This window comes from Festucalex cinctus, chromosome 4 (assembly GCF_051991245.1).
Source record: "Festucalex cinctus isolate MCC-2025b chromosome 4, RoL_Fcin_1.0, whole genome shotgun sequence".
NCBI lineage: Eukaryota > Metazoa > Chordata > Actinopteri > Syngnathiformes > Syngnathidae > Festucalex > Festucalex cinctus.
The window spans coordinates 6,215,730-6,238,996 of record NC_135414.1 but is presented as its reverse complement, the minus strand read 5'-3'; the positions used below and the strand labels follow the sequence as shown (position 1 = coordinate 6,238,996).

The 23,267-nt window shown below is 43.6% G+C and overlaps 2 protein-coding genes across 2 annotated transcripts in view; one reads left to right on the top strand and one right to left on the bottom strand.

Moving 5' to 3' along the window:
• The window catches only part of LOC144017105 (polycystin-1-like protein 2), an 84,159-nt gene extending 63,956 nt beyond the window's left edge, over positions 1 to 20,203 (bottom strand). Inside the window, exons 1-29 of the mRNA XM_077518358.1 lie at positions 20,172 to 20,203; positions 18,934 to 19,205; positions 18,204 to 18,263; positions 17,934 to 18,116; positions 17,497 to 17,607; positions 17,228 to 17,375; positions 16,398 to 16,630; positions 15,906 to 16,316; positions 15,697 to 15,809; positions 14,768 to 14,903; positions 14,302 to 14,500; positions 14,054 to 14,165; positions 13,833 to 13,974; positions 13,534 to 13,722; positions 13,307 to 13,449; positions 12,550 to 12,729; positions 12,337 to 12,474; positions 12,087 to 12,236; positions 11,878 to 12,002; positions 9,949 to 10,069; positions 9,703 to 9,831; positions 8,798 to 9,023; positions 7,860 to 8,050; positions 7,542 to 7,772; positions 7,330 to 7,431; positions 7,075 to 7,253; positions 697 to 843; positions 405 to 604; positions 108 to 334 (exon numbers count right to left, since the gene is read on the bottom strand). Coding sequence (XP_077374484.1) covers positions 108 to 334; positions 405 to 604; positions 697 to 843; positions 7,075 to 7,253; positions 7,330 to 7,431; positions 7,542 to 7,772; positions 7,860 to 8,050; positions 8,798 to 9,023; positions 9,703 to 9,831; positions 9,949 to 10,069; positions 11,878 to 12,002; positions 12,087 to 12,236; positions 12,337 to 12,474; positions 12,550 to 12,729; positions 13,307 to 13,449; positions 13,534 to 13,722; positions 13,833 to 13,974; positions 14,054 to 14,165; positions 14,302 to 14,500; positions 14,768 to 14,903; positions 15,697 to 15,809; positions 15,906 to 16,316; positions 16,398 to 16,630; positions 17,228 to 17,375; positions 17,497 to 17,607; positions 17,934 to 18,116; positions 18,204 to 18,263; positions 18,934 to 19,205; positions 20,172 to 20,203 — 4,830 coding nt within the window. The remainder of the gene's footprint in view (positions 1 to 107; positions 335 to 404; positions 605 to 696; positions 844 to 7,074; positions 7,254 to 7,329; positions 7,432 to 7,541; positions 7,773 to 7,859; positions 8,051 to 8,797; positions 9,024 to 9,702; positions 9,832 to 9,948; positions 10,070 to 11,877; positions 12,003 to 12,086; positions 12,237 to 12,336; positions 12,475 to 12,549; positions 12,730 to 13,306; positions 13,450 to 13,533; positions 13,723 to 13,832; positions 13,975 to 14,053; positions 14,166 to 14,301; positions 14,501 to 14,767; positions 14,904 to 15,696; positions 15,810 to 15,905; positions 16,317 to 16,397; positions 16,631 to 17,227; positions 17,376 to 17,496; positions 17,608 to 17,933; positions 18,117 to 18,203; positions 18,264 to 18,933; positions 19,206 to 20,171) is intronic.
• Positions 20,178 to 21,557, top strand: bola3 (bolA family member 3). The gene is made up of 4 exons (XM_077518445.1): positions 20,178 to 20,329; positions 20,406 to 20,529; positions 20,856 to 20,944; positions 21,198 to 21,557. Exons 1-4 carry the CDS (start codon positions 20,258 to 20,260, stop codon positions 21,261 to 21,263), a joined length of 351 nt encoding a protein of 116 aa, XP_077374571.1. The 5' UTR covers positions 20,178 to 20,257; the 3' UTR covers positions 21,264 to 21,557.
• The last annotated feature ends 1,710 nt before the right edge of the window (positions 21,558 to 23,267 follow it).

Below are 23,267 nucleotides of genomic sequence, written 5' to 3'. Positions count from 1 at the left end.
TGCTAAAAGTTACATTCTTATATTAAAAAAATAAATAAATAAAAAATAAATAAAAAAAATAAAAATTGGGCTATAGAACAATTGACTAACGGGAAATGTTGGCTCACCTTCAACACCGTGTCTGGTGTAATGTCCTTTTGCTCTTTCTGAGGGGAAGATGTTTGCGAGGGAGATACTCGAACTGTCTTCCCTTGCTTAGTCTTGTCCGATTTTGGAGCTTTTTCTCGAGGACGAGTGTTTCTGAAGATGCTCACAATGAGGAGATTGATAGGAAACATGATGATGGAACTTTGAATACCAATCATGACCTGTTGCCAGGTGAACTCGATGTGACCTGTAAACACATACAGCTAATTGTGTTAGCGCAGTTAGTGCAGCAAATGCCGTGTAAAATGAGATCATACCCAGGTCCATGGTCTGCTCTGAGGGATCCGTGGGGATGCCCCAAAACATGATGCTAGTCAACATGGTGCAGAGCAGCAAGGAAAAGCAGCAGGACACTCGCTGCACACGAGTGAAGGTGCTACATGGGGGTCGACTGATGACCGAGAACCAGATGTGTCCATCACGGAAATCCTTAGCTGTCTTCATGAAGAACAAGTTGCTAGATGGGAAAGAAAAAACATTATTGATCAAAGTTATGAACCATCTTATTTATGGATTATGCATCATGAACACACTGTTAGCCGGTCAGACCTAAATCTCTTGAGATCCTCTTCAGTGGCCACTGGGAAGACCTTGTCAAGGGTGCACTCTCCCACATCGACAGCAAGCCAGGAGTTACAAAGAAAGTGCCACTTCTGACCACTCTCCAGATCTTGCACCATGACTTTGTTGACATACCTGCAAGTGGGATTCATTTCATTTCATAGCATTTCTCAATGTTGCCTGTAGTATATGTGGAAATCACTTTTTTTTTGTCCAACAGATTTTAGCCTATATCTTCTGCCATCAATCTAATCTCGCCAAGGCCTTCAGAATAGATATTGCTGACTGTTGTAATCAAAACGAGTAAAATACATTAGTAAGAGAATAGCTTCTTTAGCTAATCAGACTGTAAAATCACCTCAGACGAGCAGTTATCTTTATCTAGACTTCAATAATGTCAGTATTTTTCCATGCCAAGTTCGACTAGCCACACATCTCTAAATCATGTATGTGGTATTATTATGGTATATATTACATTTTTTGTATAGTATTGATTATTTTCACAACTGTGAAGTGATAGTGGTGGTGTTCAGAGCTAGTCAACAACAAAAACAAATCTTGACAATAATATGTTCTATGAAGCCCCACTAGTCTAAATATGGTATTCTGGTTAATAGTACTTTAGTGGAATATGAGTAAAATCCAGCAGTTTTATTAATATCAGAAGGTGGCCATTTTGCCACTTACTGTAGTTGCTCAGTTCTCACACAACAACCAATCACAGCTCAGCTTCAGAAAACACGTGAGCTGTGATTGGTCGTTTCCAGAACCCTGCACAACTGTGATGTCATCTTTGTCACGCCGCCACCAGAGTGGCGGGTCAAGCTTTTATTTGTCACAGTCAGGTTCCTGTTTTATTTTGAAATTACTAACTCTCATCTCATCCCAGGTCACTTACCCTTCCTGCAGTTCACTGATTACCGGTCCACGCCCATGATCACCACCACCTGTTCCCAATCAACCCGGACATAAAAGCCACCTGCATTCTCCCCTCCGTTGCCGAAGTGTCACATCTCAGTGCATGGAAGCGTTCTCACAGTCCTTGATCCACAGTCCCAGTTTGATGTCTTGCCTTGCTTTGTCTTGCGCCCTTTGTTTGCCCCTTGTTTTCCTCGCTTGTGGAGCGCCTTTAGTTGTCCCTGTTTTTGAGTGCCCTTTTTGTATCTCCAGTTTGGAGCTCTTTTTGTTCAGCCTTTTTTCCCTCTTTGAGAGGTGTTTTGAGTTTCGATATATTAAAACTGCAGCCTTGTTGGCCAACTGTCACTCTGCGTCTGAGTCCTACCTCCTCGCTTCGTGTCAGTACACTTCGGCCAGCATGGACCCAGCGGAGAAGTTGGTGGCTGCACTTCGGCGACAGGCTGCCCGCCTGTCGCACACGGAGGAGGTCCAGCAGGCTATGGTCACCCGGATGGGAGAGCTCGCTGGACAGGTGCAGGAGCTGGTGAGCCACCTGCAACACGCCACGCCGAACGTCACGAAACCAGAGACCGCTGAACTACCGATCCCGACTCCAGTCGTGTCCGGGGCTGGTTTGAGATTGGCTTCCCCGGAGCGATACTCGGGAGACCAAGGACAATGTCAGGCATTCCTGACCGAATGCGACATACACTTTGAACTCTCACCACAGGCATTCCCCACGGACCGTTCCCGCGTGGCCTTTATGATTTCCCACCTGACTGGACGAGCCAGAGACTGGGCCACCGCGGAATGGGCACGGCACTCCCCGACTTGCTCAACCGCAGCCGGGTTTAGCAGGGCACTTCGATCCAACCAACATGGATCGGGAAAAGACTCGAGAGCTTAGTAACCTCAGACAAGGCCGAGAATCGGTGAATGATTATGCAATCCGATTCCGAACTCTAGCGGCCAAGAGTGGCTGGAATGACACAGCCCTTTTTGACCACTTTTTAAAGGGGCTTTCCACAGCCATGCAAGAACTCCTACTGCCCGTGGACTTACCTGGCGATTTGGACTCATTGATCTCGTTGGCCATCCGCACAGATCATCGAAGGCGAGATCTTTTGCAGACCAGCGGACATCAACGGGGACACGGCTCCGGATTCTTCTGGCATCCAGAAGCAAGAGGCCCTCCGCAAGGTGCACTTCCCCAGTCGCCCACCGCGGGAAGGCCCAGCGAGAGTGACGAGGAGCCGATGCAGCTGGACCGCGCCCGATTGTCTCACCACGAACGCCAGCGACGTCGTCAAGAGGGGCGATGCTACTACTGTGGAGAACAAGGCCATCTGGTGGTAGCTTGTCCCACCAAAAGAGGCTCTCCGGTGAGTTCCGCGACTCACAAGCAAGGCAAGAACCGAAAACTCACGCAAGTCAAGATTTCCTGCAATGACATTTCCACAGACTTGCTAGCTCTCATTGACTCCGGAGCGGACGAGAGCCTCATGGATTGGGGTCTGGTGGAAAAATTGCAGGCAGGCACGGAGCCACTTTCCACCCATATGAGGGCTAGGGCGCTCAATGGGAAAGACTTATTCCTCATCACGCATGTCACAGAGCCCCTTGAGATCCATATTGGACAGCACCGAGAACTTCTTCGCTTCCATGTCTTCCGTTCCCCATCACACACACTGGTCCTGGGTCATCCCTGGTTGCAGTTGCACAACCCCCGCATCGACTGGCGATCGGGGCGAGTCCTGGACTGGGGAGATGATTGTGAACACCATGGGGTGGAGCGGCCAGCGGCAGAGGCACCTCCCGCTGCCATCCGACAGGTGTCTCTCGTGAATGACCAGGATTACCCGGACCTGAACACCGTTCCCACCTGCTATCATCCTCTCAGGGAGGTGTTCAGCAAGACCAAGGCCATGTCACTTCCCCCACATCGATCCTATGACTGTGCGATCGAGTTGATTCCTGGATTTACCATCCCCAAGGGGAGATTGTACTCGGTTTCGGGTCCCGAACGCAAGGCCCTAAACGAGTACATAGACACTTCGTTGAAAGCCGGACTTATTCGGCCCTCGTCATCGCCAGCTGGAGCCGGTTTTTTATTTGTGGGCAAGAAGGATGGCTCATTACGCCCTTGCATTGACTACAGTCCCCTGAATGAAATCACAGTCAAGAATCGTTATCCTTTGCCCTTGATGTCTTCAGTATTCGACCAGCTCCAGCAAGCCAAGATATTCACCAAACTGGATCTCCGCAACGCCTATCATCTCGTCCGTATTCGTGCAGGAGATGAGTGGAAAACTGGCTTCAATACTCCCCGAGGCCACTACGAATATTTAGTCATGCCCTTTGGACTCACTAATGCGCCAGCGGTTTTCCAGGCCATGATTAATGATGTGCTCAAGGACTTCCTCGACCAGTTCGTGTATGTGTATCTTGACGACATATTGATCTACTCACCGGATTTGAAAACCCACCAGAACCATGTCACCCAGGTCCTGAAACGCTTGCTAGAACACAAGCTCTATGTAAAGGCTGAAAAGAGCCTTTTTCATGCGGATACCGTCTCATTTCTGGGATTCATCGTATCTCCTGGCAAAGTCGAGATGGAGCTGGAGAAGGTCAGCGCGGTCAGGGACTGGCCCACACCGGAATCCAGAAAAAAGGTGCAACAGTTCCTGGGCTTCGCCAACTTCTACCGACGCTTCATCCGCAACTTCAGCTCCATCGCTGCTCCACTCCATGCCTTGACCTCGCCACAGCAACGCTTCATCTGGACCCCGGAAGCCAACGCCGCATTCAACACACTTAAGAAACGTTTCACAGAGGCTCCGATACTCAGAGTTCCCGACCCTACCCGCCAGTTCGTGGTTGAGGTAGATGCCTCCAATCTGGGCGTCGGAGCCGTGCTTTCCCAAAGGAGCCAGGAGGATGGAAAAGTGCATCCCTGCGCCTTCTTGTCCCGGAAACTCTCAAAGGCCGAGCGCAACTACAGCGTGGGAGACCGAGAATTGCTGGCTGTCAAGGTCGCCTTGGAAGAGTGGAGGCACTGGCTGGAGGGCGCGGAACACCCCTTCATCATCTGGACAGACCACCGCAACCTGGAATACCTACGTCAAGCCAAAAGACTGAACCCACGACAGGCGAGGTGGTCATTATTCTTTAACAGATTCTCGTTTTCTCTGACCTACAGACCCGGAAGCAAGAATGTTAAAGCAGACGCTCTTTCCCGAATTCATGACCCGGAAACCACAGCAACCGAACCTGAACCCATCCTGCCTAGAGACTGCATTATCGGAGCCATGTCCTGGCAGGTGGAAGAGGATGTTAAGGAGGCCCTCCAAGACACGATCGTTCCTAAGGAGTGTCCACCACGACGGCTCTACGTCCCGGAGGGTCTACGAGCACAGGTGATTAATTGGGCACACACCTCTCGTCTTTCTTGCCACCCAGGTACTCGCAGGACCCTGTACGTCGTCGCCCGGAGATTTTGGTGGCCGTCAATGGAGACCTCGGTACATGAATATGTCAAGGCCTGCCCACTCTGTGGCCGAAATAAAACATCAAACCAACCCCGGATGGGTCTCCTCCAACCGCTGCCGATCCCCTCAAGACCCTGGGCGGAGATTTCTATGGACTTTGTGACCGGACTTCCCACTTCACATGGTAAAACCACAATACTCACAGTTGTCGACCGCTTTTCGAAGATGGCCCGCTTTATCCCATTACCCAAGCTTCCCTCAGCCAATAGAACCGCCGAAGTCATGATCGACCAAGTGTTCAGGATTCATGGATTCCCGCGGCACATAGTGTCGGACCGCGGTCCCCAGTTTGTTTCTCGTTTTTGGAGGGAGTTCTGCAGAGCCATAGGGGCAAAGGCAAACCTAACCTCAGGTTACCACCCGGAGGCCAACGGACAAGCTGAGAGGCTTAACCAGCAGCTGGAGATCGGACTTCGATGCTTGGTCTCTCAAAACCCATCCACTTGGAGCAAGAACCTGGTATGGGTCGAACTAGCTCATAACTCCTTACCCACCTCTGCCACAGGAATCACGCCGTTCAAATGTGTTCACGGATACGATCCACCGTACTTCGCGGACCTGGAGGAGGAAGCCTCAGTCCCCTCGGTCCTCGCCATGATCCGCCGATGTCGCCGAATCTGGTCAGCAGCTCGACTGGCACTTCAACGTCAAGGCGACAGGGTGAAAAGAGCTGCTGACCGGAGGAGGAGGGTCGCGCCACAGTACCAGCCAGGGCAGAAGGTATGGCTTTCAACAAGAAATCTTCATCTCAAAGTTCCCTGTCCAAAGTTGGCCCCGAGATTCGTGGGGCCATTCCCAGTTGCAAAGACTATAGGCCCTGCCGCCGTGCGCCTTCGCCTGCCTCGATCCCTCCACACCCACCCCACCTTCCACGTGAGCCAGTTCAAGCCAGTCCAGGACAGTTCCCTGGTCCCGCCCGAGCCCGCGCCGCCCCCTCCGGAGATGGTGGAGGGGGGTCCGGTCTATAAAGTGAGAAAGTTGTTGGACGTCAGAAAGCGGGGCCGGGGACACCAATACCTGGTGGATTGGGAGGGTTACGGGCCAGAAGAGAGGCAGTGGGTGCCCGCCCGGTTCATCGTGGACCCCTCCCTCATCGACGAATTCTATGTTGAACACCCCGAGATTCCTGGGCCGTCAAGAGCCGGCCGTTGAGGGGGGGGTACTGTCACGCCGCCACCAGAGTGGCGGGTCAAGCTTTTATTTGTCACAGTCAGGTTCCTGTTTTATTTTGAAATTACTAACTCTCATCTCATCCCAGGTCACTTACCCTTCCTGCAGTTCACTGATTACCGGTCCACGCCCATGATCACCACCACCTGTTCCCAATCAACCCGGACATAAAAGCCACCTGCATTCTCCCCTCCGTTGCCGAAGTGTCACATCTCAGTGCATGGAAGCGTTCTCACAGTCCTTGATCCACAGTCCTAGTTTGATGTCTTGCCTTGCTTTGTCTTGCGCCCTTTGTTTGCCCCTTGTTTTCCTCCCTTGTGGAGCGCCTTTAGTTGTCCCTGTTTTTGAGTGCCCTTTTTGTATCTCCAGTTTGGAGCTCTTTTTGTTCAGCCTTTTTTCCCTCTTTGAGAGGTGTTTTGAGTTTCGATATATTAAAACTGCAGCCTTGTTGGCCAACTGTCACTCTGCGTCTGAGTCCTACCTCCTCGCTTCGTGTCAATCTTCAGTCGACAGCAAGTGGCAAAATGGTCATCCCCTGAGATGCATAAAAACGGGTGGATATTTTCTGCATAACTCGTATTCCATAAATGTAATATTAATCAGAATGTGAGTGTTTAGACCAGTGAGGTCACATATAACATATTATGGTCAATAAATGTTTAAGGTGTACTTCCTCTTTAAGTCAGGTACTGAAGGCCCAGGTACCAAAAGAAGTGCCTGCAGTCAAGTCATCTTCTAAATGCTGTACCATGCAGGGTGTGCGCCTGAATTGTCGTGCCACAGCCTGATGCTTTGCAGCTCTCCAAGGGAGAAGTGCGTGGTCAAGAGAAACACATCCTCTGCGCCTCTTTCAAATAGAAGTTTCTCATCATCAGTTAGGTGGTGGGGCTCGCTTTCCCCCTCTGTTCCCAGCAGCGTTAGCGTCACCTGCAAATTGATGTATCCCGTAAGAGACACAAAGATTTCCTTTGCCAGTGTTCAAGGACAGGATCATGTGACTGACCTGCGAGGAAGTGGATGCACCATGGCGATGCCCTGTGCTGATTGTCAGCATGTAGCAGTATTCTGCCAGTGGGTCGTTATCTTCAAGCACCGTTATCTTGACCTTAAAGTTAATATACACGACATTAGAAAGGATGTTTGTGTGAAAATGTTACAATAAAACTGAGTGTTTGAAAAACACACGACCAAAGTTGCATTTTTTTTTAGGTTTACCTTAGCCGAATCCTGGATGTCTTTCCTGCGCGCCCATACAACCACCAGAAGATAAGCACAGAAAATGGCCCCCACAAAACACACAACTACGGGATTGTTAAAGAAAGTGGCAAAAAGCTCTGCGGTGCGTGACACGTCCACTAAATTTGGCATGACAAAAAAAGAGCTGCCAAAGAAAGTTAAGTGATTACACAGACACTGAGTGAGCAAAGGTGTAGTGAGTGGGCCAACCTGTGAAAAGAATAAAAGAAAACCAAATGTGGGTGATGCTTTTCAAAAGTCACCTATATATGATGGAACAAAGGTTTGCACACTTACCCTGCAGCCATCTTCACTCCAAGATGACTCGTCTTCATCCCAGTACTTGCACTGGGCAGCAATGGTTACAATATTGACGGTGGCATTAACAGATTTGACGCCTGGTTCTACGATGGGCTTCAAGACGAGGAAGTGCACACCTGTATCTTCTGTTCTGTCTTTAGGACCGAGGACCCAGGTATATTTTTCTTCTGTGGTAAATGACATTAATAAAATGCTGATAACTACAACACATACATTTGCAGGGTGATGTGAGAACTAAAGTTAAAGGGGAAGAATATGAGTTAAGCAGCAAAATCCAGCCATTTGTATCCATCTCGGGGCGGCCATTTTGCCACTTGCAGTCGACTGAAGATTACATCAATGTTGCTCAGGCAACGATCAATCACAGCTCACCTTTTTTCTGAAGCTGAGCTGTGATTGGTTGTTACGTGAGACCTGAGCAACTGTGATGTCATCTTCAGTTGACAGCAAGTGGCAAAATGGCCGCAACCCTGAGATGGATAAAAATGGCTGGATTTTGCTTCATAACGCTTATTCCACAGATGTAATATTAATTAGAATGTTATGTTTAGACTAGTTATGTGTGTGCCCTGCGATTGGCTGGCAACCAGTCCAGGGTGTCCCTCGCCTGCTGCCCAGAGCCAGCTGAGATGAGCGCCAGCACCCCCCCTATATATAAGGAATAAGCGGTCAAGAAAATGGATGGATGGATGGATGTTTAGACTAGTGAGGTCACATATAATATATTATTGTAAAGAAATGTTTAAGGTTGACTTTCACTTTAAGTTTATGGCAACAAGACAATATACTGTATACCGGTCTAGATGCTGTATTGTTCATATCACCGACTGGATCTGGCTTTTTAAAACAGGTTATTTTAATTAAAAATAAATAAATAAATAAATAAATAAATGAATAAAAAATAAATAACACACCTTCTTTCATATTCTCCAGTGGCATTTGAGTTTTGGCCACATAATCCTCTGTTGTTGGATAATTCTTGTAGCCCAGCAGTAACACGAAGGTAATATTTTCAGAGGGCTCAATTTTCAGCACCAGTGTAACATCAGGTGAGGGAACGTCAATTATTAATGTGCTAAAATTGGCCAGGTCCAGAACTGTACTGTTCTCCTGCCCAATGTCCGGCCTGGGCAGAAGAATCTGAAAACGGCAGTAATGCAAAAACACATTAGTGTGGATTCTAATACAGATTTATAAGATTTTTAATACGAGTGTCAGATGATTAAAATTTTTAATCACAAGACTTCAATAGTTAACGGTGTTAATCACTAATCTTATATCTGTTGTAAATGTACATTTTTTTTTTTTTCATACGCTTGTTAACATAAAATTTGAAAATATGTTAAACAAATAGAAATATGGATGCATCTTTTAGTCAGTTGATTCAGTAATTTAAAAGAGTTAAAATAAAAAAAGATATACTGTACGGTCAAAACGCGTGTGATATTGGTTTTTGTTGAGGTCATTTTTTCTGCCATGAGATAATTGCATTTGTATGACAGTGACAGCTCTGCATTTTTCTTTTCATAAGAGCTATTAACATGAAGTAACTTGTGAAATTCTGCACTTTTTTAAAAGTGTAAAATACCCCAGTCTCAACAAATATATCAATTATTATTAAATTTATTACTGCTAAATTTTGACGTGGACATGTCTCCTGCATTGCAACTGGAATTCCCCCAGTAAAGGCTTTCCAAGTAGGGGTCGGTCATTTATCGCGCGTTAAAAAATTAGTGGTGTTAAAAGGAACTTGAAATGAACTCAAAATTAACATGCTAATTTTGACACCCCTAATTTTTAATGATTCTTATTATACTACCTCAATTTCTTCAGGCAGATTCTTAACAGGGATGACGGTGCCGTTCGTTCTCGTGAGAGAGACAGATCCCACAGTTCCCGAAATGTTTCCACCTTTCCAAGAATATGGGTTCTTTTCAAAACTCATCATCTGTGAGATATTACATACAGCATTCGTGTTGTGGGATTATGCATAATTACCATTGGATGGCAAATAAAAAATAATCAGTTCATAGTTTCTCCATAAAATGGCCTACTGTTCACTTACTCTGACATCCACAGGCTCCTCTGGCGAGAGAACATCAGAAGGCAGTGTGGGAAAGGAAAATCTAGAAGCACTGCTCCTCTGGATGTTTATATCCTGCATCTGCATGCTTTCTGGAGACACTCTACAAAAAAAAACTAGAGCTGTCAAACGATTAAATATTTTAATCAGATTAATCACATCTTAGAATTTTGATTAATCATGATTAATCACTGACTTAAAAATGCTTTTTTTCCCAACATTTTTTGCCTGCTAAATTTGAAGCGCACCTCCATCCATCCATTTTCTTGACCGCTTATTCCTCACAAGGGGGGGGGGGGGTGCTGGCGCCTATCTCAGCTGGCTCTGGGCAGTAGGCGGGGGACACCCTGGACTGGTTGCCAGCCAATCGCAGGGCACACAGAGACGAACAACCATCCACGCGCACAATCACACCTAGGGACAATTCGGAGCACCCAATTAACCTGCCGTGCATGTCTTTGGAATGTGGGAGGAGACCGGAGTAGACCCACGCGGGCACGGGGAGAACATGCAAACTCCACCCAGGAAGGCCAGAGCCTGGACTCAAACCGGAGTCCTCAGAACTGGGAGGCGGACGTGCTAACCACTCGACCACCGTGCCGCCCTTGAAGCGCACCTGTTGTGTTAATTTTTTTAACATTTAATGTTATGAGGACGTTTTCAAAAATTTATATACAGTGCACTCACTAATCCTGCTTTTTCTATTCAATTAATTATTTGCAGAATTTAAAATGGGGAAAAAATGACCTACTGCATATGTAAACATTTATTAAATGTTTTACTTTAATGCATGTAGTTATATTTATTGCTCAAACTCCAACAGCTACCTTTAAAGGGGCTGTCTGCCGGATTCACTCAGGAAAATGCACTTTTTAAATACAGGATGTACACACTTTAACTTTCTCTCAGTCTACACATCTATGTTTTTGTTAATCTTTGGTGGTGATTTTGTCCTAACCCCCCCAGCCTGTATTTTACCATTTTGTGTTTGTTTTGTAAACAGTGGGACGTTCCTGTGGAAAGACAGTGTTTACACCCCTCCAGCCAATCGCAGAGCGGGGGGTGGCGTGTCGCAAACGGGGCCGGGAGAACGTGTCAGCTGCGTGACGTCACTCCCGCGGCAATTTGAAAGCACGCACGTATTTTTTTTTCTTCACTCACTCATTCACACACGTAAGCTTCTGTGAGTGAGTGAGTGAGTGAGTGAGTGAGTGAGTGAGTGAGTGAGTGAGTGAGTGAGTGAGTGAGTGAGTGAGTGAGTGAGTGAGTGAGTGAGTGAGTGAGTGAGTGAATGAGTGGAAAAAAAAAATAAAAATCCGTGCGTGCTTTCAAATTGCCGCGGGAGTGACGTCACGCAGCTGACACGTTCGCCCGGCCCCGTTTGCGACACGCCACCCCACCGCTCTGCGATTGGCTGGAGGGTTGTAAATACTGTCTTCCCACAGAAACGTCCCGCTGTTTACAAAACAAACACAAAATGGTAAAATACAGGCTGGGGGGGGGGGTGCGGGTTTAGGACAAACTCACCAACAGAAATGAAGATAAGCCGTGATCTGTAAATTGAGAAGTAGTTTGATTGTTTCAATCCTGTATTTAAAAAGTGCCTTTTCCAGAGTGAAACTGGCAGACAGCGTCTTTAACGTAACCATCCGCTGTCGGCTAAAAAGGATCATCTGCGGTCAAAATTAATAGTGTGATTAATCTGTGGTAATACAATGATTAATGCGATAATTTTTTGTGATTAATTAATTAGTTAATGCTTTAACTTTGACAGCACTAAAAAAAAAAAGCATGTTTATTTGTAGTTCGGAGATATCAGGATATCTCTATTACGATCACTGGCTGTACCATAAAAAAAAAAGATCCCATAATCTTCTTAGACTGTATATGTTAAAGACAATCAGGACTTACCTGTTTACATACACACTGATCTGATTCGAGTCAATGATGATCGGATCTCCATTCATCTTTTTATGATTCAACAAGGCATTCTGTACATTACTCATTCCAGTCAGAAGGGAATTGGAAACTTTTTCCTGAACAGAACATGTTTGTTTGTTTTTTAGTTGGGACTTTAGAAAACAACAACGAACAAACAGCAATTGTAGTTTTGCTCTAACATTTGACGAAGCATTCAAAATATTACTGGCGGCTTCAACAATTGGTGCAGCTCCGTCCACAACTTCCACATCTTCACTACTCCCATCCTGGTTAACACTGATAATGTTGAGAGAAGAGCTCAGTTCAACCAAAAGTGAGCTTGCTTCTTCCTAAAGTGTAAACAAAAAATAATTGGAGTTGATCAGACTTTAATAGTACAGACAATTGGATTCCTCTCCCAAAGGTGAACAATCTAAATTTGAGTAGTACCTGGGCTGCAGGACTGAGCTCATCTGAGCGCTGCGTGAGACCGGCTACAGCTTTGGCTGTCACTTGCACCTCATGACTTGTGTTTGACGGGGAGTCCAGCAGCACTGTAGTCATTTTGGTCAGCATCTGCTCTCTGAGCTGAAGTCAAGGAATGATGTGTTGATATCACGGGGCTCAAGTATTACAGGACACAATGCTCTCCTTCTTACATACCTTCTTCCTTGCATCCTTCTGATCCTCATCAGCGTCGGTGTTGAGCATGTCAGCTACAGAGGTAACTATTTGGCCAAGTGCCTCACCAGAGAGAAGACCATCCTGCTCCAACTGGGAGACAGTATCTTCTAGAACTGACTGGAGCGTATCCACAGAAGCACTGGAGTTGTTTTTCCGAACCTTGAAGAAATATATACAGCACATTTTTAAACATATCACTCATTATTACCGTATTTTCCGCACTATAAGGCGCATCTCATTATAAGGCGCACCTTTAATGTATGACATATTTTCAAACTTTTTCCATATATAAGGCGCGACAGTAGAGGCTGGGGTTACGTTATGCATCCATTAGATGGTGCTGCGCTAAAGGGAATGTCAACAAAACAGTCAGATAGGTCAGTCAAACTTTATTAATAGATTACAAAGCAGCTTTCTGACAACTCCATTCACTCCCAAAATGAATAAACAGCTGTTTTATTATTTTCTCTGAGGTAAAGTAGTAGCATTAGCTAGCGATCCAAGATGGCGGGATGTTCTGCGCAAGCACGTCACCTATCGTGCAAGGTCACCGATAGTATCTTGACAGCGAGACCTGTTGCGGCTCAATATTAATCCATATATAAGGCGCACTGGATTATAAGGCGCATGGTCAGCTTTTGAAAAAATTGAAGGTTTTTAGGTGCGCCTTATAGTGCGGAAAATACGGTAGTTTGTCTGTTCTGAGAGTCATTCTAATTTCCGTTTCTCGTCATACCTGAGTGTGGACAATCGTGGTAACTTCTGTATATTCATTTTTCACAGTCACCACAATCGACAAATTGTAATTGTTCTTTTCATCTCCAACTGGCAATAAGATAGATTTCACAAATTCTTTATCACTGCAACGCAGATGTTTGCCTTCAAAACAAATGAACAGGTTGGTTGGTTATTCATTTGAATCCACAATTGCACACAACACGCAGCTGAGTTCAATTTTCTCACCTGTGTCTGTCTTGAAGCAATAAAGACAGCCTGAAGAACAGAAAGAACGAGCTTGGCAGGTGATATCGAATGAGTCAAGCACAGTGCCTGATAGTGGTAAAATGCTGCACGTTGGGTCTGAGGGGGCTTGAGTTGGTTCTGGATCCGGTATGGGTAGGCTGTACTTGGCATAACCTCGCTCCCATTTGCCTGTTTTGACAAAGACACATTGTTTAAAGAGCTAAATAAGAGTAAATAAAACTTGACCAAAAACAATATCCTTTTTCTGGAAATGCATTCAAACGAGTTTAGAACCACACCTTGAGCAATCACAGTGATGTTCAGCAAATTGTCCCTCGAATATTTCAGCTGTTGGCTGTTTACACGAAACTCCAAGTTGCCTTCTTGCTTCTTCATCAGTGGCCTCCTTCCTTCTTGTGAGTAACAGGTTTCAAGATCATCCTGGGAATAGTTAGAAAATCACTTTTTTTTTTGCAGTGGTCATCTTAATGACTGACAAAAGTGGCAGATTCAGACTTGCCTGCAGTGGTTTTGGATCCTCCATGTACCAGTCCACATCTGGGCAAGTCCCCTCACAGCTCAGTCTCAGCTTTACAGTGTTGCCCACGTTAATTGACGTGCAATTCTCACAACTGTATTTGTAAAGAGTAACCAAATAGTAAAATATTAATTTCAAGAGTATACTACTTGTGTCTGAAATTATCACATGTTCAGCACAAAATACAGAGTTTAGACAAAAAACAACTTGTTTAAATGACATGATTTTACCTAATAGAGACATTTTTTAATTCCTCTGAAACAACACTGATGCACTTGGAAGCTGAAGCTAGTTTGACCCATTTCCTAAACCAGGCTGTTTTCTTCACAGTCAGAGTGTAGACAACCATCTCAAATGGATTCGGAAGGCACTGTTTGTCAATCACGAGGGTTTCCTCGTTTGTTTGGTTGCTGCATTTGCAGTCCCCTCCTACAAGGGAAGAAAGAGAAGCAAGACAAATGGGATTCACTGTTTGCATACATAATGTCAGCAATTACAAATTCAAATCACAACATTTAGGCGCCATATTTCCAATTAAGCATAAGAGTAAAAGAAAAATGTTATTGATACTTCAAATCGTATCAAGTTTAATGGACAGAGTGGGCTGTTTATGATCACACTTTTTGCACACCTTTCAGTGATTTGAACGGTTTCATGTTATTAAAGTCTTCCAGGAAGGGGAACAATTGTACTTACTACATTTCCACTTAAATTCAAGTCCTTTGCTGGGCAATGACACACTTCCATTAATGCTGAGGGTGACATTTTGAGTGAAGTCAACGACAGACTCTGGAGTGGAAATAACTTTCAAGTCATAGGACTCATCATTTCTCTGAAAATTAAAATAAAGTATTGTAACATGAATAATAGCGACTTCACTATTATTACATATTGCAGTGTTTGTGGTTTGCAGAGGTGCTGTTTGTAATTGTGGTTGGATTCAAAATACAATGGATTAAAAAAAAAAAAAAAAAAAGAAGTCTACACACCCCTGTTCAACTGCCAGGTTTTTGTATTTGTTGTATTTTTGGCCATATTCCAAACTAAGGTATGTTTGCCGCAAATACAGCACATCAACAAAAGAACAAAAGTGTAGGCAGTATGATGATTTGGGGCTGTGTTTTTTTTGTTTTTGTTTTGTTTTTCAGCTGGACCTTGAGGAGAGAATCCAACAAGAACATCTGAACTTTATTTGGGCTTCACTAAGATGCCCGTTAAATGGTGGCTAATTTTGAACATAACACTTATGCATTCACATTGCTTTTTTACTTATCATCTAGATTTTTTAATCACCTGAGTTGCACATGATATAGGTCACAATAGAAGTTTTTAAAAAATGATGATGAAAATTTATTTTAGTCTTATTTTTTTTAAATGACAAAAACCTGGCATTTGATCTACAACCACAACCTAAAATCCTGACTGACAATGTCAATCAAAAATAATAATTATCTTTTTAATAATGATCATCTTTTAAAGTCTATCATACAGCAATTGTAAATGAGGCACTCAATAGAAGAGATCACAATGTGGGGACTGTTAGTACTGTATATAATATTAGTTAACAAATACAAGTACTCATGCTACTACTGTCCATTACTATACTGTAGTTTTACAGTACATACCATGGTTTGAGAATCAGAGTAGTTCTTGCATGCCAGGAATATGCTCGCTAGGCTCACGTTAAAATCAGAAGTCGAAAAAGCATTCGCAGCTTGCACATTCAATTCAAATGACCCTATATTAACAAGGAAAATTATTCAGAGGCACAGTATGTGTATGAATCAATGCTGAATCTTGCTTGTTGGAGTGAAAGTGAGAAAAGATGGCGTACCTTCAAATGGTTTGCCAAAGGTATACATTTGTAAGCTTCCATTGAGCATGTCTCTGGTCTCGGAGTGAGTGACATTATTGACAGCAATTGTGAAGAGAAGCTTCACAGGGGCTCCATGCTCAAGCGAGACACCAATAATGAGGTCACTGGAATCAGGACACTGGTTGTCCTCCTCTATCATTGAGGCATGCAGCCCCTCAACAGCCTCCAGCAGACACAGCTCAAATTGGGTGGACACCGTCTGGCTGGTGACCTTGTTCGAGGCGTTTAAAGTCAGGTTGTTACAGGCACGCCCAAACTGCTCCATTGCACTTGCATTCAGTGTAATGTTGTGGGGTGTGATGCCTTGGTCAGCAGAAGAGTTTGCAAGTAAAAGGTCCTTATATTGAAGAACGTAGCTAACGTTGGTACCTATTTTGAACAGACAATACTTGCTCATTCAGTGTTATCAAATATTAGAACATGCTTAAGCTACAGTTTAATAAGACTTACCACTCTCCACTGTGACCTGAACATCAACAGACCCTCCACTGTAGAGCAGGGTGCAGTTAGTGCCACCTTCTGACGTGTTGGTGTTATAGCACTTGATTTCTCCAAACGGACCCACCGGCTCCTGAATGTTTATGGATTTTTGAGCTGTCACGTGCCAATCGCTGGTGGAACACTCCACGGTGACCACGAAAAGTCCAGGGATTTTGAATTCGTGCATCACTGTGCTTTCCATTCTGTCAGAAAGTGTAAAAGGGGTTGAACAACGTGACGCTAACCACCTATGCTTATGCTATTTAAGTTTTCTGCCCGTCACTATGCATCATTGGCATAGATAAATGAACAAAGATACATTATTTTTTGTATAGAAATAATTAATTTATCAGCAACTCAATTGGGTACATTTCCCATTACTGAATTTGTCACTACGCAGTCACAACCTTATGACCACTTGGACAATAATAATAGGTAGGTCAGAATGCTCCATTTTGAATGACTGTAAGTGAACATAATTTATTTGTTCCATTATTATTTATGCTTTAAAGGCAGAAAATTGTCACTGTCAGCTACAGTATTGATAATTTTCCATTTATTTATTGTCATAAATTAGTGACCAATCAAAAGTGTTGAACATTTCTTGCTCTCTTTGATGATGCGGTTGAACAAAAATGCCTTATTTTTTTCATTCCTAAAAAGTGATGGTTGATGAGAAGCAAGTATTCTGCCTGAAACCATCTGTAAACAGCGCTGATATTGGATATCAATAGAGTTCAAGTGGTCATAAAGCTGTAGCTGCTAGGTGTGTATGTAACATACTACAAATTATAGCTCACTCTTCTGGGGTGATGGAATCGATAGTGTAGCCATCTCCAGCATTTAGAGCGCATGTAAGGTTCCCCACATATGGCTGCAGGAGCCACTTGATATTGATAGTGACATTATCAAACACTGCCGCCAATTTACTCATCAACAAGTGGAGTCCTGAGAAGAAATCACATCACTCAATATAAATAAGCACACAGTTTCCTTTCCAAACTTATGAGCTAGACGCTTCAGGATTTCAGCAGATTTGGAGCAGAAAAGTTAAAGGAAAATATCTGACCATCTTTGCAGCGGTAGTCGACAGACAAGTAACTTCCTAACCAAGGACAGGGTTCACCGTAAGATTTGGCGTCTGCTGGCGCTTGGCATGCCTGCAGTCCATGGCAACCGCCTGGAACGAGACAAAAGGCCGCAGGAGTAGGTAACGATGTTTCAGAAGTCAAGATCATTTGTCCAATACAGTGGAATCTCCAAAGTCAAACACAATCTGTTCCATGCCGCCGAATGACTTCAAAAACAGATTTTCCCATAAGAAGTCATGCAGTGATTAACCGGAAGTAGTACATGGAATGGATGGAATTTGCATCATCCATAACACAAATTATATTTATTATTATTGTAATCCTCTATAACATGATGGTATTTTTAAAAAATAAACAGTAACATTATGCACAGTATGAACATTTGTTTATTTATATTATACATCCATACAAATACCTTTCACAGAGTCTGCGACATCTGTCCAAGTGCACTCCTCCTGAGGAGTTGAGGTGGTGAGTTTGGTCCGACAGTAGTGAATTGTTTTTCGACCATAGAAGCTGTCGCCTATCTCTATGACTTGACCAGAGCCACATTGCAAAGTAGCGTTCTGCCCATCACATGCGATAGATCTCCTAGACTCTGAAACCAAATAAAATCAGAAAAAAATAATTAGGATTGGACTAAATCTAATCAAAAATACTATTGATTGGCTGCGAGTTTATATACCAAACTGGCAGATGAAGCTAAGTTCCTGAGTACAATTCTCTGACGCTTCCCACCGGAAGCCTGATTTTTTGAGGATATGTCCACAGGTTGCTTGTGCGTCAGGTTCATTCGCCCATTTATTGTAGCTGACATCTGAACCGTCCAGCCATGCCAGAGTAACTAGAATTGATGATAGGGAAGGGCAGAATCACATTCATTATTCCATTTGATTTTTTTTGAAAAAATGCACTTCAAATGTCGGTATGCTCATCCAAAAGGAACATTTTGTGGCTCAAAATTACAACACAGCAGACGGATTAGAACACATTATTGATAGTGACTCATGTTCTGTCAAGGGAAATAAAGAGGAAGTTGTAAATTATGGAACCTGACGGTAGGCCTCTTAATGAGGCAAATGAGAAATAATTGTGGTATGTTCTGGCTGTGTGTCAACAGATAAACTCAATTATGCTTCTATGACGATAGCAGCCTGCTAAAAGAGATGATAGCTATTAAAAATTCCTTGAAATATGTTTTCATAATATATATCTGTATAACAATGTATATGTATAGTGTATTTACCCACTGTGGGACAACTAAAAGATCATCTTTCCAAAGCATTGACAATCATTTTTACAGTTTAAATGAACTATTCAATCTATATAAACTTGCCATAAGTTGCCAAAAAAGAAGTGTGGTACACCAAGCTACATTTATGCAATGACTGGTTAGGTTTGAAATGACCTCTCACCCTGTGTGGCAGCAGTGTCCAGAGTGAGGTTTGGCGCAGCAGGCGCCAGTCCGAGCCACCAGTCCTTCTTTGGATCGAGATGCCTCTGAAGGAAGCGCTGCGTCTCATCGTTCAGGATGAAGGTTAAGTGTCCTCCTCCTCTCTCACACCATTTCTGGGCACCAAGGAATGGACGCTGCAGTCCCACAAACTCGTAGCAGGAGCCATCAAAGCTTTCCTGGTATTCGGAGCAGGAGACAGCATCTGGTTCTCCTGCAGCAAAACAAGTCAAGCTGAGAGAAAGAAAAAATAAAGTCAGGACCGCAAAATGAGTCTGGTCCATCTTTGTGCACCTGCACATCACTTGCACTCAATGTGGTCACAACGTGACTTTAAAGGACAATGACGTCAGTGGGTCTGACAAAAGCATGCACTTTAGAGTCATTTCTGACATAAGGATAATTTACTTGATGGCTGTCTGGCTTTGTGCTGTGCATATAACTCCTGTGCACAAACAAAGCTGTGGGCTGTTCTGAAAGGAGACAAAAGCCACCGGTCAACACCCAATAATGGCTCCAAAACCTGCAGAGAGAGATAAGGTTGTCATTCTGACCTGCTACAAAATGTTGATTTTACCTTTAAAAGAAGTCAACATGCATCTGTCGTGTGGATCTTTTGTTGTGGAGACCAATAGTGTTTACTGTAAAGTCTACATGTATTATGATGATTAGTGTCCATTATACCAAGATTATTTTTTCCCAAGGAAGTTTTTCCATCTCTAAAGCAACAAAAAAAAAAAGAAAAATAACTTGCTGACAGACTTACCATAAAAAAATTAAAAAAATAAAAATAAAAAAATGCATCTGTTGATTGAACATAGTGAATGCCAGGCATTTATTCTTATACTGGGAGGCTAAAATGGATCAATGCATTGTTTTATGTCTTAAAATCTATTTTAGTGTTTAGTGTTAGCATTTTCTACGAGTATGAGGACATGATGTTTTTTTTTCTTTTGAGAGCTTAAGGGGTTGATTAATAATTAACGACAGGTAAACCACTGCAGTTTAAAAAAAATATCGAATATACAGTGCAATAATATACTTTAAATAATACTTGCAGCAACAAACGAAGCTAGAAAAGTTGTCATTCGGACTGGTTTCGAGTTGTTTATACTGTTGCCGTGCTCACACCATGAGCACATTAAAAAATAAAAAATAAAATAAAACTAACCAAACATACCCGGATGTGTGATGTGTTACGTCATATTAGGGGGACGCTTGTGATAGGACATGTTCGATGTATTCATAAACAAGTCTCACTAATCTCGTGAATAAGTACAAATAACATGCAGACGATGTTGGTTTGTAAGGGAACAGGAGCTGTCGTAGCTGCACTTCGGATTGTTTTCAGAAACCAGGTAACTGAAAAGTCGTACTTGAAAAGGTTAAATGGATGACATAACGCTAAGTGTTTGCTAACGTTCTTATCTGCAGGCTGTCGTCCGAGGGCAAGCTTGGAGGTGTCTGTCCACACAAACTGACGGAGAGGTCCGAATCGCGAAGGTACTCAAGGAAAAGTTCCCACAGGCCTCATCGCTGAAAGTTGTAGATATATCTGGTATGTATGTACATTAAAATCATTCATAATAAACGACTGGTGTAGATTGTGAACTAAACGAGACATTTAATTTAACATGATCATCATCATTCAGATATCTGTATTTGACTTGCGTATTTATTTTGTGCTACGTTTTTAAATCGGGATTCAGCCAAAACTGCACGGCTGTACTGTACTGTATTCATACAACATAAAAGTGGTCCAATATTACAATACTGTCCGATACCACGTTAAAGTCTGACATGTACCTTCCAGGCAGCTAGAGTAGAAGCCACGTCACACAGCCTCACTAAATAACACATATTTTAATGTGATTTTGTGTCCAGGCGGCTGCGGGGCCATGTATGAAGTTCACATAGAGTCAAGTGAGTTCACCGGGAAGAGGACTGTTCAGCAACACCAGCTTGTCAATCAGGTAACAATTGTAATGGTTACTAGTTCAGCTTGTCACTTACTAGTATGTATTCACCAGTCTATTGGGGACACCAGTTAAATACAAAAAAAAACAAAACAAAAAAACATCGATATTCACCCCAGTGTCCCTAATGTTATGTTCAGTATGTGTATTATAAAGATGACCCCTACATGGATGTGTGTGCATGTTTTGTCAATGGGTAATTGTTGTGTGCTTAAAACATCTATTTCTGTGATTTGTTTGTCTTCCACAGGCACTGAAGGATGAGATTCAAGGAATGCATGGACTAAGAATATTCACAGATATCCCAAAACAATAATTCCACTGAAGCAATAACATAATAACTCCACTCAATGTTCAGAATTCTTGCTATGAATCAAAAGTGTAATAGGAGCTATAGACCGTTCAAGTGTGACGTCATGTTTAAAGGGATCGTTTGGATTTTTTTACATGAATCTCTACTTCATCCTCACCTCCAGCGTGTGCGATCAGCACTGACTTACCCCTGACAGCGTTCTGTGACACGAGTTCTGGTCCGGTGTTGGACGAGAGGAAAATAGTCCAGCAAGCTGGCTGGGGTCTCGGAAATAAAGCGTTTTTCTTCTAAAAACTATTTGTGTTCAAAAGTGTGATACATTTCCATCACAATACTCCTTTTCTGAAAAAAGTCAGACGCCATTACCGCCAGTCACTACTTTTCTGTTCGTTCGTATCACTGCGCGGCGCCCTGTAGACGGCTAATTGACGCACTGCAGCCAGCTAGCTGATCCTTCTGTCTTCGAAAAGACAAACAACTTCTAGCGGAAGGATCAGCTGGCTGCAGTGTGTCAATTAGCCGTCTACAGGGCGACGCACAGTGATACGAACGAACAGAAAAGTCGTGGCTGGCGGTAATGGCGTCTGACTTTTTTCAGAAAAGGAGTATTGTGATGCAAATGTATCACTCTTTTGAACACAAATTGTTTTTAGAAGAACTCGTGTCACAGAACGCTGTCAGGGGTAAGTCAGTGATGATCGCACACACTGAAGGTGAGGATGAAATAGAGATTTATGTTAAAAAATCTGAACAATCCCTTTAAGTGCGTCCCTTGCGGTGGAGTGCAGGGTGTCAATGCGAGTGAATTAGAAAACAATCAGTGTGAGCTAGGAAATCGGTCAAACAGTTGATAAATCAGCGAGGAATTCTATGGTGAACTTGTGCGCGGCCGACGGATGCTCTAATGGCCCAAAGAGAGATGAGCTCACTCTTTCGGCTGCCGGTGTAGCAATTCTAAACCAGGCGAAAGGCAGTAAGGAGTGAAAAACGAGCACGGTGGCTAGCACAACTGCGAGCGAAACTACGACACAACTGCTTTGCACCCATAAAAAGTACGAGGATATGCTCAGATCATTTTATATCTGGTAGTTTTTCTCTTTTTCATGTACAGTTGGTCATAACATTAACCTCTGATTGTAAATTTAAGGCAGACGTGATGAATGTGCCATATTTATTGTTTATTATTTTCATTGTTTTCGGCAATAAAGAAAAGAGGATTGCTGTTAAAAAACAGCTTGAGTCACTGTCTTTAGAAACTAAACTAAACTTTTGTATACATTCACGCAGCACTAGTCATATAGTTTCTGTTTAATAAAGTCCTTTATACTGAACTTGCTCAGTGACATCGGGTGATGTTCATGACCAGTGAGACACTGACTCCTCAGCAGTCAGCTATAAAAATATGAGCCCAAGATTAACCTATATTTCTTTTTTTTTTCTTCAATTTAGGTCATAAGATTTTTTTATTTTTTTTTAATAGGCCCTATTTGTTTTCAGATTGTTGACCCTAATGAAATCAATTCCATACTGTGTCAGAGCAAAAAAACAGAATGCAGTTTTTAATAGTCAAGTTCATTTATGTTATGTTCCGCGGTTGGATCCAAAAAACGCAAACACAAATAAGATTTGAACGTTTTATTCACACCACTTAACTAAATGAAACGTGACCCTAGTCACAAATGTAAGCGGCACCTCTGCCGCGAGGAGGGAACTTGAAGCTGACGCAAAAGTGAACCGGGGAGCGCTTCGAGAGGACTGCTCCCACACCGGAGGCCGATGCGTCAGCATTGGGGATCGGTGTTGGAGTGGGCACGGTCACAGGATGGCTGTTGCTGCACTGGTCGTTGTCCTTCCTGAACCGGCACAGGTCCTGCTCGATGCGGCGGTAGGAACACACATGACGATACTTGATGGCCGAGTTGACCACAGTGGAAGCAAGCTCCAGCCTGAGCGTGTCTCCGTCGCTCGGCCTGAGGATGCCACGGATCTGCATGGGCTCCTCTCCAG

Bases quoted from the DNA above. Each gene is read 5' to 3' on its own strand.
- bola3 (XM_077518445.1), top strand. From the start codon at position 20,258: ATGCAGACGATGTTGGTTTGTAAGGGAACAGGAGCTGTCGTAGCTGCA. The intron at 20,330-20,405 runs GTAACTGAAAAG...TCTTATCTGCAG, and splicing joins GGATTGTTTTCAGAAACCAG to GCTGTCGTCCGAGGGCAAGC. The intron at 20,530-20,855 runs GTATGTATGTAC...TTTTGTGTCCAG, and splicing joins GAAAGTTGTAGATATATCTG to GCGGCTGCGGGGCCATGTAT.